Below are 15,686 nucleotides of genomic sequence, written 5' to 3' on the forward strand. Positions count from 1 at the left end.
TAGATGAACTAAGAAAACTGAGAGAAATTCCAAAATTTCAACTTTTTGGAGGTTTTAAAGAAAAAAAATGCCTTTCTATAAAAAAAAAAATTCACTTCAACTTGGTATAAAAATCTTGAAAACATTTTTTTTTATCTATTTTGTTAGTTCAAATAGAAGAGAATTTAATATTGAAGGGCACAGCTGTGATTCATTTCAAAAGGTTCACTAGTTTTTTTTCATTCATGTACGCCAATTCAAAGAAATCATAAAAATGAAAAGTCGAGAAAAGAAGATAAAGTTTGTACTATAGCTGTCCGGTCATAGCGTAACTACCTAACGCTCGCCTACCTTTGGCTTTGTATCTACGGAAATATTGAGAATTAGCCTCTGTAACTTTGTGTGAATGTTCTGAAATATATTAGGAATCGCTTAAAACGAAAAAAAAAATTGATTTTTTGAGCTTATAAACCAGGCTCCCCCCTTAAATATTGTATTCCTTAATAAAAAATTTTTAATGGATTAAAAAAGTTTAAAATTAAAAAAACTAACAAAAAATTTAAACTTTTTTTTTATTCAATAAAAATGTTTTTTTTATTTTAAAATGAAAAAGGCAGCTATAGAAAAATGATCTTTGGCTGTCTAAAACTGTATACGACTTGGGTTACTTGGACAAAATTTTTGATGATAAAGCCTTTATGTCGCAAAATCTACCAATAAAGGTTTGCAATTTTCAGGAAATTAATCATTTGTGTTTTGACTGGAACATTGTCCCAAAATAAAAGTAAATTAGAATAAAATTTGGGAAATAAAGCCTTGGGAAGTTTGAGGTTTTTGATTTTGATTTTCTCGAAATTCTTCTTGATGCTAGTTGACATGATTTATTCAAAAATAAATAATAAAATGTTGAAATTTTAAGATAAGTTCTACTGGAGCTTGAAGGATAGATTTTTTATAGGTTTTTTTATATATCCTTTATTTATTACAATTTGTACAATTTTTACATAGTTTTGTAAAAACTAATTTTGCAAGGCAATACGTGGTGCAAATCAGTTTGTACGAAATAGTATCCGTTTCCACACAAAAATTCAAAAATTCAAATTTTAATTAATTTCCGATAGTCTCAATTGCTAGTTGCCTTACTCCTCTAATGTACTTACTTATAATTATATTTCATATAAATAAATAAATAATTAATTTCTGCATTTCTTTCGTCACAGAACCGTTTCTAAATGTATCTCCTAAAGAATTAGGTTTTTTTAGAATTTTGGAGTGATTTATGTGTTATGACTTAATCTGACAGCGTCACGTGAATTATACATACTGTTGGCACACAGTTGAATTTTCGAAATTTTAAAAGAAAAGTTAAAAAAAATATTTGCCGCTAAATGCTTCTCTTACACAGGTTTAGAAATTTGAAAGAAGCTATTATTTATTATATTTAACAAAAATTAGAAAAACCAAAATCCAATAAAAATATGAAATATGAATAAAAATATTTTATTATACCACGAATATATAAATGCACTAAAGAGTGGAAAATACTTGTTCCTAGACTCATAAAAGTAGCCTTGATAAGTTTTGATAATAAAACTTCAACAATTGCTATTATAAATAATTTATGAGATTTCAAATGAAAAATTTGCGGCGCCTTTATTGCACTCTGAATAAATCAGTTCATAACAAATTTATTTACTGCATGTGATTATAGTCATATAATTTTACAATTATACAAACCCCTTACACCACTCAGCTCCAGTTCAAAATATTACCTGTAAGAGAGAGAAACAATATTTTTAGTATAATTTAAATATCTACTGATATTTGATATTTTATTTAGTATTAAGTACTAACAATAACTCGGTCAACGATTTTCTTCGCTCAATTTGGCCATGGAAACTTTAAAAGTGGAATTTTTTCAAAACTTTATATTTTGTGCAGAATTAAAAATTAAACAAAAAATAATTGACATTTTTTTGTCAGAATTTAAAAAAAATTTAAGTGGCCAAAAATAGGCGTAAATTTTTTTTCAAATTTTTTGCACATATTCATTGTGTGAGTTATAAAATTTTCAATTTTTTAGTCAGAATTTTTAGAAAATTTTTCAGTAACCAAAAATTGTCACAGATTTTTTTTCTAATTTTTTGCACATATTTTATATGAGTAATACAATTTTCAATTTTTTAGTCAGAACTTTTAGAAAATTTTTCAGTGACCAAAAATTGCCGCAGATTTTTTTCTAATTTTTTGTACGCATTATATTATATGAAAAAAAAAAATGCGCAAGACAAACCTTCTGCACAAAGTATATAAATATAATGAAAAATATTGTGAATATTATTAAAAATCAATTATTATCTAAAGCAAAAAATTCAAATGGATTTCTTATTATCATGATTTTTTATTCTAGATGAACTAAGAAAACTGAGAGAAATAAAGAGAGAGGGATAAAAATCGATTTTTTTTTTTTGCATGTTATTGTAGTAAAACATTTCAAAAATACCGTGTTAAAATTTTAAGTCAATCCGAGCAAAACTTTTTAAGTTATAGAGCATAAAGCCGAGCCGCCTCAAACATCTGCCGAGACGCAGCAGTTGCGCGCGTAGTCCGTTACAAACCTTAAACGCGGTTTTCTCGAACCTTTTTTTTTAAAGTGCGTAGTCATTGGCATTTGAAAACTACTCAACCGATCCTTTTGAAATTTTGCACACATATTTTACATGTAAAAAACCTCCTCCCAAAGTTTTTTTTTCGCCATTTTTTTTATATTACACCTACAAAATGGCGGCATTTTTTCGTCAAAAATCACTTTTTACTTCAAACGACTACCAAATGGCTGAAAATGAAAATAAATCGTCAAAATAAACGTTGGGGGGAAGTTTAACTCATACTTTAACTAAATTATTCGATTTTTTGATTTCAGATGATTCTACGCTGAGATATGCTGACTACTGCAAAATGTATTTTTGAAAAGACGTCTACGTAAATGTGCTCTCATTAGCTCATTTTGCAATATTTTTACATGAAAATTTTATCAAATACTCTTGAAATGTTACTTTATAATATGCAACAACTTTTAATAAACTGACTTGAACCGTTTCGCTACAATAAATTCATGAAAAAAGTGTTTTTTTTAGCGTTTATCCCTTACCCCCCCCCCCCCTTAAGCAATGATGTGAAAAACATAAAACAAAAAATTTGAAAAGCAATACGTAACGATGAATTTTACGATATGACACTCTTTTTTCCGATTCGCTTCATCTTCTAACTAAACTAAAATAATATTGAAATCTATGCTTTTATCACAGGTCCTACTTATGTACTTAGGAGCTTACTTAGCTTAGTTCCGATGGTATACTCTATATAGCATTTGTGTGCTCTTGGTGGCTTAGCATTCGAACAAACCCAAATTTATATATATCACTCATACGCCATGTCATACTTTTTATTTACATTTCCAATTCTCCATGAATGTAGATATTTTAAATTTTTATGCACCAAGCTTGAAAAATAGCACCATCAAATATTGATACAAATGTTTTTACATATTTTAACGCAGTTAAAATGCGTCAGAAGCGATTTGAACACCCTTTGCACTGTATTTAATTAACCTCCAATTTAATTCCAACCACTTCAAAATGTTCAAATCTATGTAGGTAAGAGAAAAAACATGTGTACAGCGTTTATGAAATTACAAAAAAAAAAAAAAAAAAATATATATATATAGTTCAATCAATTTTCGTAAAAAAATTGTATAACAGGTTTAAACAAATTCATGGTCGTCGCGTATGGTTTCACCATATGAATACCAAGTGAGGTTGAGACTGTGCCAGTCGAACGATTAACCCCCTCAACGGCGTTAATATACATTTGCATGTATGTATGTATACGCCCAAGTGTAACTAATAAACAATTCACTTCGAATGGCAGTATGTGTGGCAGGCAGGCGGCAGCAGTTTGATGCATGCAACGCGAATCAGCGAAGCAGACAAGCAAGTGGGCCGCCATCCGCCAGTCTGTTGTAAAGCGGTGGAGAAAGGTAGATTGCTCTAGCTGCTGTTGCTGCTGCTGCTGTAACGCCACACACACATCAAAGGCTTTTGAAATTATTTAATCTCTGCGCGGCGGAACAATAGTGCAACAGTGTAAGCAAAAAGAAAAATTGTAAAATGAGAAATATGAATATGTAACATGCGAGTAAAGTAGAAAAAAACAGACGAACGCAACAAAAAAAAAAAAAACAAATTGAAATAATGAAATATTGTGCGAACGCTGAATGTGTAACACCAATAACAGACAACCGCTGAAGAAAATATGTAACACGTTTTTCAATTTGTTATTTTTTCAATTTTTTTTTCTGTTTTTTTTTAATCATTTTTCTGCTTTTGTGCTAGCCGCGTCTTGTGTTGCCAACGCCGTCATTGGTGGCTAAGACGATTGCATATTGTCAGCTGGGGATTTGACATAATTTCAGGAAAGTGGTAAGGTTACTTAGTGATGGGATTGACGGTTAAGCAAGCGAAGCGCGCAGTGGGGTTTGGTGTTGTGATGAATGCGATGGTGAGAATTAATGTGGGGCCGTAAAATACTGTGGCTTTTGGCTTTCTAAATTGGTTGATATTACGAAATAGCAATGTGGCGTCAATATGTATTGTACTTTCTATGGTTTACAGGAAGTAAATAGCTGCAAGAGCACTGCATGACAAATTACGATATTTTTTGAATGGCCCTATTTGAATATAAATTAGAATGGTGCACTGGGTATGGGGGCTCATAGTAATAATTTGAACAGATACAGAAACGCGTATGCCAGTCGAAATTTGGGATCAACTTGCGATTGCCATGGGGGTTAACATGTCAAGTAGGCCCATCTAAAAACTTCATTGCTTCGGTTTTGATGAAATTTGGTGAAGATTATTTATTATACAGTAGCATGAATTGTACAAATTGTACTGGTTTTTTTGTCTTTAAATTGCAAGTCAAATAATTGGCGGTCTCAGAGAAAACAAACAAATGTTTTCTAAAGAGTTTTTTGGTACCTACTGATTAAAATTTAAATAAAAAATAGCAAATCGAAGAATTTTGTTGGTAAAACAACTTTTTAATTTCTTCAAATATCGAAATGTTTGAATAAAAAAACATTTTTTTTTAATTATGCTCAAATGAAAGCTTGGATTTTTTTTTAAATTTAATTATACCTGACTTTTTACGAGGAGACAAAAGTTTTTCTAAAGAGTGTGTTGGTACTTACTGATTAAAAGTTAAAAAACAAACAAAAAAAAAACAAATCGAACGATTTTGTTGGTCAACAATTTTAAAAAACTTTTTTTTTAATTTTTCTTTTTAAACGATATCTGATCTATTATGGAGAGACAAAAGTTTTTGTGAAGAGCTTTTTTGGTACTTTCTGATTAAAACTTAAAACAATAAACCAAATCGAACAATTTTGTTGATCAACAATTTTTCTTTAAATTTAGAAATTTTTGATTTTTGAAAAAAAAAAAAAAAAAAAAATTTAATTAAGCTTAAATGAAAGCTTGGCATTTTTCTCTTAAAATGATACCTGACTTTTTATGGAGAGACAAACGTTTTCTAAAGGGGTTTTTGGTACTTAACGATTAAAAATTGAAAACAAAGAAAAAAGCAATTGAACAATTTTGTTGATCAAAAAAGTTTTTAGGTTCTTTCAAATACCGAAATTTGTGATTATAATTTTTTTTAAGTTATGCTCAAATGAAAGCTTAGAATTTTTTTTAAATGATAGGTACCTGACTTTTTATGGAGATACAAACGTTTTTCTAAGGAGTTTTTTGGGCTGATTAGAAGTTAAAACAATTTCATTGAACAATTTTGCTGGTTAATAACTTTTAGATATTTATTTTGTCCGTTTCGGAATTTTCACTTTTTTGAAAATTGTTTTTTTTAGTTAAGCTCACATGAAAGCTTCGAATTTTCCGCTTAAAACGGTATCTGAATTTTTATGGAGAGACAAAATTTCATGATTGTATTTCGATCTTGGACGAAACTCATCCGCTGTGGAGTAGAGTAGAGAACTTTTCTCTTAAAATTATACCTGACTTTTGACAGACAAAATTTCATGATTGAATTTTGATCTTGCGCGAAACTCATCCGCTGCGGAATAGAGTCTTTCAGCTATAAGGAAATAGGTGGAAAAAAGTCAATGATAGTTGATAGAAAAAACACGTTTAGATTATGAGGGAAAAGTAAACGTCGTAAATACAAAAGTTTCATATCATTTACCCGCACTCTTCTCTCAATCAAGGGTATATTTTCGAGGAAAAAATAGAATCGGCGCGATATCGACTAATAAGTTTAATTTACTTGTTTCGTATTTAATTGTAATAATTTTTCAATGAAAATATAGCTCATTCTCTTACAAAAACAATATAAATCCAAGTTTAAAACTTTGGGAAAATTAAAAAAAAACTCCACAAATTTTCACCGAAATTTCACACTTTTTAATCAGATGTTTTAGATTTCGGGTATGCAGTTTTGTAGCCTATTGAATTTTGGCATAATAAAGTGCAAGTTTCAAGTGGCTAAAAAATTGTGTTGATTTTTAACAGTTTTTTTTTCAAGTTTCAAGAAGCTCAAAAATCGTTTTTATTTTTGACAGTTTTTTGGGTTAACGGTGTTGCGTAATCTATTAGTAAATTTCACAGTTGTAGTTCACAGTAGTTTGAAAGTTTCAAAATGAAGAGCTGCACACAGACAGGCACGCTAGAAAAACAATGAAACTTACCGGCACAGTTGTATCATAGTATTAAGTTTGTTTGTCGTTGTAATAGCAAAAGCATTCACTATCAGTTTTTCGTGCTGGCTGCTGAAGTGACAGTCCTTGACCTGATTTAAATTCGGGTCATTCCGGTAATGCAGAACCGACTGTCGGGGGAAAGCTATTTCAGTTAGCTCGCTTTGCACGCTATTAGGGAAAGAAAGTAGTTTGGTTTAGGATTGAAAAATTGTTCCAATACTGGCTATCGTATTCGACCACAAGTACTTTAAAAACTTCATGGAGTAGATGGTCTTACCCAACACAAAGCACTTCAAATACTTTGCACCATTGCTACCTCCATTCGAAATCGCTAAAATCATACGAACAAAACTACTTTGAATGACATCAAATATTAAACTTTTTTTTTGTATATTATTAGAAACAAACATCAACAATTGCAGGAAGTATTGAATTGGAGAAAAAAGTGTAAATGACAGGCAACACTTCATTTTTTAGAGCGGCGCTTTTCAACACTTTTCGACCGACACTTTGAACTTCAACTTGAAGAACGTTGTGTGGCATATTTTGTGCGCAAATATCAAATCCCACCCACAAACGAACATACGCACACACTTAAGATTAGAAGCATACGACCCACATTCAACCCACTTCATAAATTGTGTGACTATGCAATAAGAAAAATTCCACTTATGTGTATGGGCTCGTATGTGTCTATGTGGAGTTCGCTTGTTATATTTTTTGCTACATCTTTTTCACGCAGATATCTGCTGCGAGGCGTTAATTTATCTACATATGTATGTATGTATATGTATGTACGTAGCTTGGAGTTGACGTCATGCGTAGAATGCGAAATACATATGTACATACATACGAATGCATACCTTCATACATATGTGGGCATACACTACACATACCTACATACATAGGCCTTGTTATGCACGACGGAATTTGAAGAATGGAGCGAAATTGCAAAAAATAATGGAATATATATTAAAACAAAATAAATTTTTTTTATGGAAGCGTAGAAATAAGTAGAGACTCTCATAATAAGAACAAAAAAAAAAACAATGGCAACGATAAGAAGCGAACAAAATCTCGCAGAAAACAGTAAAAGAGGAAGAAAAACCGAAAGTAATGTAGAAAATTAAATTGAAATTATGAGCGCAAAAATAAAAAACAATTCAACTTTGAGATAAAAGGAAATTTAAGAAAACAAAAACAAACAAAAAAATAGAGCGCATGAATATTAATAACAAAAAAAAATTAAATGGAAAAAGTAAGAAACGAGATAAAAAGGATAAAAAAAAATTATAACAACAACAACAAGAAATATAGCGCATGAATACTAATAACAAAAAAATGTAAATGGAAAATGTAAGAAATGAGAGAAAAAAGATATAAACAAGTACTAAAAAAACAACAAAAAACAGAGCGCATGAATATTAATAACAAAAAATTGTAATGGAAAAAGTAAGAAATGAGAGAAAAAAGGTAAAACAAAAATAAAAAACATTTTTATTCAAAATATTAAATAAAAAAAAAATATAAAAAAAAATTTACAAAACCGCTTAAATGGAAAATGTAAGAAATGAGAGAAAAAAAGATAAAAAAATATTAAAAAAAAAAAACAATAACAAAAAATAGAGCGTATGAATATTAATAACAAAAAATTGTAATGGAAAAAGTAAGAAATGAGAGAAAAAAGGTAAAACAAAAATAAAAAACAACATTTTTCTTCAAAATTTCAAATAACAAAAAATTAAAAAAAAAAATTAAAAAATTTGCAAAAAAAAAAATTAAGAAAAACAATAAAACTGATGCGCCATCTGAAATATGCGTAATATTGAAGCATCACATTCCAGACAAGTACGCCTATGGCAGAAAAAATCAAAAAAATATAAAATAAAATGCATTGTTCCCACTCGTAAATAAGACACAATGCACATCCATACACATAGGTATACATGTAGCTGCTGAACAAGAATGTGGTGAGCGTATTTAATGGAATGAGAGAATGTGAAAACAGGCATCAAGAAAAAAAAAAAAACAAAAACTTACTAGCAAGTCAACCAGCATCATTCAGTCAACAGGGTTTTGCAAAAGTTTACTACAAGAAAATTACATTATTGTTTACATGACTTTTGTGTATGTACTCGCAAGTATGCATATTTCATATGCTTGTTGTGTTACAGCAACACAAACAAACCAAAAAAATATGTAAGTAAAATAAGAGAATATGAATAATACACAAGTTTATTTGTTTAGTTTTTGCGCTAAAATCTGGTGAGTTGTTATTGCGGCTGAGAAACGGTGAGAAGGTGGGGGGACTGGAAGGACGGACGTATGTGAATACACATATATTGCGGACTATGACCGGCTGTGTATGGCACACTCCACCATACGTGCCACACATTTGCTCGTGTATACATACACCCATACATACACATAGATTTAGATCCCATAGATATGCCAGCAAAGTCATTTACACTTGCCAAATGAGTGGGACGCTTGCATGCGAAATGTAAACACACATCGATGTATATTCGCACTGGTGTGTAGGTGTGTAGGTCAGTGCTGACAAAGTACGCAATGCGATAGTGGGTTAAGAACACAGTGCGAGATGCGAGTAAGTGCAAATATAGAATAATTTTGAATTTAATATTCAACAACTAGACATCATAAAGTTAAATAAAATGGAACATATGTATGTATGGACGTATAGTATGTATGTATATACATATGTATGTAGAGATATATTTAGATATCAGGATGACCGAACGCATGAAGCAAATCTCTTGAATTGCACTGGTGCGCCGTTCAAATACAAGGTGGCGCACAATTAACCATTCAATTTTGTTGCTGAATAACTTTTTGACTAAATAAAGAAGAGGATTTTGAGTCATGGAAATCTGTTTGCACTTTTACTCGCCCATTGATTGTGTGTTTGTATACCGAAGCTGTCTATGACGTACGATGCCATTTGCAAAAATTATATTCCGATAGGGTGATTAATTTTGCGCCACTTAGTAGTAGTACAATGATAGCTGAGCAAATCAGCAATCAGTTCTGCAAGAATCATGAATTGGATCAGCAACTATGTATGCAATTTACATAAACAACGATGGCCCAGCCTAAAAAGCTGCACAACTGCAAAGTGCTTTGTGACATGCACGAACAGAAAACAGTCGAACTTTCTTCTAAAATATGGTAGAAAAAACATTCAGTATTATTCCAGCACAAAACCCATGGAGTCAGTATATGACCACCATTGGAATCATTGCGAGCCCGATTTACCTGTCTTTCTTAGAGCAGCCGGATAGCACTGAACATTTTGTCTGTGAGTGTTACGCCTTTGCTAGAGCACGGCTACGAATTTTCGGTTCCGATGTTATGAGAATTAGTAAAATTCGTTCTCTCAAATTCGAGGATATTTTCAGATTTGCCAAAGAATCTGGAAAATTCTCACAGGACTAGCTAGCCCTGTCTCTGCTTCTACTCCGCCCTATCTCTTTCTCTCTGTCACTTCTCTCCTTTCAGAGCTTCGAATTCAATGGGCTTCATATACTATATATATGTATATGTACATATATATAATTGGCGCGTACACCCCTTTTTGGGGCTCATCCTCCTATTTGTGGTGTGCGACTTGATGTTGTTCCACAAACGGAGGAGGAGCTTCTTCATGGCAGAAATACACTCAGAGGTTTGCCATTGCCTGCCGAGAGGCGACCGCTATTAGAAAAATGTTTTTCTTAATTTTGGTGTTTCGCCGAGATTCGAACCTGCGTTCTCTCTGTGAATTCCGTCGGCCGTGCTTTTTTCTTACTTTTTCAAATTTATGTCAAGGGTAGCAAAAATTTTCTTTCGAAAAAACGTTGGTCAATCCGTGAAGATAATTTATTCCAATTCTTGAAATCACTCTTTAAATTTTTCTGGATGAGATAAGACGTCGATAAACGCAGACAAAACCATCCTTTTCATGCCTTTCAAACTTCGATGCTTTAGCGAGAAATGGTCGTATCGATTTTAGGAAAAAAAAAAATCAAATGTAAGCTGAACATAATTCATACAGGTTTTGCACGAAGAAATAAGTTCATAGCTCCAAAATATAAACTAAAAAGAAATAAAAAATAGTGTTGTCCTGCTACTTCATAGAATCACACGATATCCGTTTTTTTTAATTATCTTAAACCTTCATATTTCTTCGGTTTTCAAACTTCTGTGCGTCTATTTTTCACTATTTTGACTTTTTCAAATTATTTAAAAACTACTGACTTAAAGCTTCACATTTCTTCGGTTTTCAAACTTCCGTGCGTCTATTTTTCACTATTTTGACTTCTTCAAATTATTTAAAAACTACTGACTTAAAGCTTCACATTTCTTCGGTTTTCAAACTTCCGTGCGTCTATTTTTCACTATTTTCGCTAAAAATATGGAACTTTTTTTGATACCTTAATTTTTTCCCCCTTAGTATATTATAATGAGCAAAAAGTTGCAGTTATGTTGTTAAAATAAAATTATTTAGCATTACTGCAAAAAAGTGTGGGAATAATTTTTCAATAATGAGGCTTCCTATTAAAAGCCGTGGCTTTCTATTTTCATTGCTCTATTGAAAGTTGGTAGCATTTGAGTACAGGAAATCGGCTAGCTTTCACCAAATAGCCTCCCATTTACTTTTAACAAAAGTCAAGTTTATTGCGTATTTCGTTCTTCACAATACATTTCTCAATTACAATATCCAAACAATAAATGCTTCCCACAATTATGCTCATTTTGAATATTCTCAAGATTAAGCTCACATTTCGCTCAATTCAATTCACTACCGCTCACCCATTCTCTCACTGGCTGTACAAAAAACAAACACAAATATAAATACAAATATAAATATTCAGAGAAGCATTTATCATTGTAATATTTTGTAATTAACGAAGGAGTGAAGCAGTTACCACAATGTTTACTTATATGCGAGTATATATATATGTGTATTTGTAAGTAACTGAATCCACCATACGGAGTGAGTGAACACAAAAGTGACGGGATGTCATTACGAATACTCGCACCGAAGTACACTAATTGAATTAAAATGCAAAACAAGCTTAAAAAAATTACAATACATTTGTTGTTGACATTTTTTCTTACTTTAATATTCGTAATTAATTAAAGTCAGCGAATGATTTTTGAACGATAATTAGGTATAAACACACTCGTACATATTCATAGTACATAAATAATGCAAGTGAAAATTTTAAGTGAAACAATTTCATTTAATTAAATACTGATAAATTACCTGCCATATATAATGGCATAATATTTACACAAATTAATATCACAGTAGAGAAGGTGTGCTAAGTTGGTACACTCTGCAGTGTGATGTTATGGGTGGATTGGCACGTGTAATGACAAACAAGCAAATCAGAGGTACCTGCGTCACTTAGCTTATGTAACTTTAGAAGCAATTTTTAAGTCATTAAAATTTTTACAAATAGTCATTTTGTAAAGAGAAGGTAGGAAAATACTTTATAAGTGGGTCATTACACAATATATGTATGTATGTATGTATATGTAACGTATGAGGAGCGGTGGTAGTTGGCGTTGAACTGGCAACTGAACAGCTGCAAGTATATCAAAAATGTGGCGTACACAAAATAATAAGGGGGAATGGTAGTGCAGATGGTGCAATAGTAGTTGATTGGGGAATTGTGTTGGAAATTTCAAAGGGAGGCTTTTCGTTTTTTTAGGTTAAATCCTCAAGTAGTGAGCGCTACCAATCTTGCTTCAAGTGAGTTTATATGAGTATAGGCACACAAATGTACAGATTTGCTTCGATAAGTGCAAGTAATTCAATACTCTACGCTCGAATTTCTATAATTTGCGTATGTAGGTCTAGAATGAGTGGTTCATACCGAAAAAATGTTAATAGGTTAGAAGTACATGTTGGAGTATTTCAATTTCTAATTAGAATTTCTGAGAATTATTTTCGTTAGTGTGGACTGAAAATATTTGTATTATATATTTTTCTATATATATGTACATATGTCTATGCGGCCGCCGTAGCCGAATGGGTTTGTGTGTAACTACGATTCGAAGTACGTAAGTTTGAATCTCCGTGAAACACCAAAATAAAAAAAAAGGTTTTTTTTTCTAGTAGCGATCACTATGAACTCGTCATAAAAAAATATCCGCCATTCGGAGTCGACTTAAACCTCAATGTCCCTCCATTTGTGGAACATCATAAAGACGCATGCCATAAATGGGAGGAGGAGTTCGGCCAAACACCCAAAAAGAGTGTTAAATCCAATTACATATACATTAGGGCGGGTCGATTTAAAAAGCGCTTATTGCTCTGTAAAAATCGTATTCTAGGGATCAAAATAAGAAACTTTGCCGAAGGAACCATACCTCTAAAACGAATTCTGATGTCCCCCAATTTCAAAATATCACCATTTTTGGCCTTTACATGAAAAAATCAGCTAAATGGCTATGTTTTTTCTTTATTTTTATTTATTTATAATAATATTTATTACTTATTTATAATAATATCTATTTTTTCTCTTAAGAAATTTATTAAATATGGAAATGAAAAAATTGATTTAAGTGAGTTATAGAAAAGAAACTAAAAAGTTCGACCCAAATTGAGGGACATCAGAATTCGTTTTAGAGGTATGGTTCCTTCGGCAAAGTTTCTTATTTTGATCCCTAGAATATGATTTTCACAGAGCAATGGGCGATTTTTTTGCCTCTCCACAAATCGACCCGGCCTATACCTTATACATATATAGGTATATTTCGTGGCCTCTCCTCTACCAGAATCCGCTGTTCGATCACGCGGTCTCCATACCGATTTACCATAAGAGTTTGCAAGAAATGCAACTCTCATCCCTCTAAAACTAAATACAGACTTAAACGGTTAATTTTTGTTTTTCCCCTCTATCAGAATTAATTGCTGGAACCTTGTTATTTTGGCAAAAGTTTGATTTTATTGTATTGTGACTGGAAAAAAGTAACTTTTTAACAAATATAATGGGTGATTTTTAGAAAGAAAACACAAAAAATCACTAAACCAGCCCGTATGATGTCTTTATTATTCACTAAATAATTAGATTCTCTAAAAATTTCTTGCCTATGGCTAATGAACACAATTTTGCACCAGCAAACCCGGCCTTTGCTTCTCAAAGTCGTTCCGATTATAGGCATCAAAATCGTCAACCATAGCCGGTTTATCGGCAGAGACCAGTAACAGTGACGTAGCAACGGAAAAAATACTCATTAGGCAAATCAAATCACAGCATCTGGACAGCCAATAGAGCGGCTAATTTCTTAAAATGATAAGGAAGTGAATGACAATAAGGTGAGTGTCTCATGTGCTGCATTTTGCACCTTCTTGCTGGAACCATTTAGCGTTTAACATATTTACAGAGTTTGATTGAAAAGTAATGACCCTTTCCGCGCGGAGCGTCTGCCAAGGGATCAACCGAATAAGCTGGTGGGGGAAAATGATCGTTGGACCTTCCCCTTCCACTAGAAACCGGTTCCAGTTCGCTGGCAACAGCGGTGCAGTCAACATCGCTCCGCGCGTAAAAGCTGTTTTAAAAGTGTGTTAGGATTTTGCAACGGCGCAAATACAGCAATCGTTGGAGCAACGTTACTCGATCAAATTTTGCGTAAAGCTAAACAAAATGAGTACCGAAACCATTGGGCTACTCAAGGAGGCTTACGGGGACCAATCTCTGTGCAGTGCCCAGGTAAAACGGTGGAACAAGTCGTTCAAGGAAGGCCGGGAAGGCCTTCGACGACGCAAACAGACGAAGATGTGAACCGGGTTCGTGAATTTTTGAACATTGACCGTCGTGCTTCCCCACCCTCCCTGCAGCCCAGACCTGTCCCCTCCGGACTTCTTCTTGTTTCCGCGCCTGAAAAGAAAGCTGAAGGGAAGGCGTTTCGACTCCATCGAGGCGATCCAAAAAACTGTGACAGCCGAATTGAACGCGATTCCGGTGGATGAGTTTAAAAAATGTTTCCTGCAGTGGAAGGACCGCGGTGTATTGACGCTCAAGGGTCCGATTTTGAAGAATATTAGCTGTATGAGTCAAAAGGTTTAATAAAACTGCTTAAAAAAAATAAGGCTCATTACTTTTCAATCAAACCCTGTAATATTGACTTGCAGCGCTCAACGTCTATAGTTTCATTTTCAGTCATGAAAAACTATAGACAATTAATGCTTTCGAAATGTGAACCGTAACCATTTTTTTATTAATCAGCAAAATAATTTTTTGCCGTCCTCTCCAATTTTTTGCCTTCCTTACTTTGAATTTTAAATGTTATATTGTAATACTAAACTAGCTTCACCGAAAATAAAAGTGTTAAAATATTCAAAATTTAGCACTATCTGAAGCAAGGCGCTTTAATACTACAGCTAATAAACGCAATTTTTCTAAAATTTCCCAAATTCCTTTCAAATGTCAGCTAGCAACACAATAAACCAAAAAACTCAATACCATCCGGACTCAAATCAGCGGCCATGTCTGTACGATTGCGTTACCAATCAAGCTTTCTACTACGCGTCTACTCTACAACAGTCACAGTATGTTGTACTCAATCCTCCCGTTAACCTCATTTTGTCAAAGCATTAGTTCGCAGTTTGTTGTAGCTTTGTCAATAATTATTGCTGCTCTTACTCCCAATACATTCCTCTTCTGCTTCTTCTCTTGTACTTGCTTGGTGCGCATAGCGTTGACTTGACATCAGAAATGTATTAGGTCAGACTAAGCAGACAGGTTTGTTGTAAGGGGTAAAAAGATGCCGTTACGTTGTCATGACTCTCTCTACGGTAGTTGAAGAAAATCAATATCCCACTCTATTCGAACTGTATTCGCATAGCCCTTTGGCTATGCTTGTGCTGTGTGCTCCTTTGCATATGCTTCATATGAGTTGTTGTCGCATTTCAATAATG

General features: G+C 32.7%; 1 protein-coding gene across 1 annotated transcript in view; it reads right to left on the bottom strand.

Annotated features, from left to right (window-relative positions):
* The window catches only part of LOC129242138 (phosphatase Herzog), an 82,458-nt gene extending 67,202 nt beyond the window's left edge, over positions 1-15,256 (bottom strand). The window contains exon 1 of the mRNA XM_054878699.1: positions 15,232-15,256. Coding sequence (XP_054734674.1) covers positions 15,232-15,256 — 25 coding nt within the window. The remainder of the gene's footprint in view (positions 1-15,231) is intronic.
* Between the last annotated feature and the right edge of the window lie 430 nt (positions 15,257-15,686).

The sequence above is a fragment of the Anastrepha obliqua genome, chromosome 3 (genome assembly GCF_027943255.1).
Source record: "Anastrepha obliqua isolate idAnaObli1 chromosome 3, idAnaObli1_1.0, whole genome shotgun sequence".
Taxonomy (NCBI): Eukaryota; Metazoa; Arthropoda; class Insecta; order Diptera; family Tephritidae; genus Anastrepha; species Anastrepha obliqua.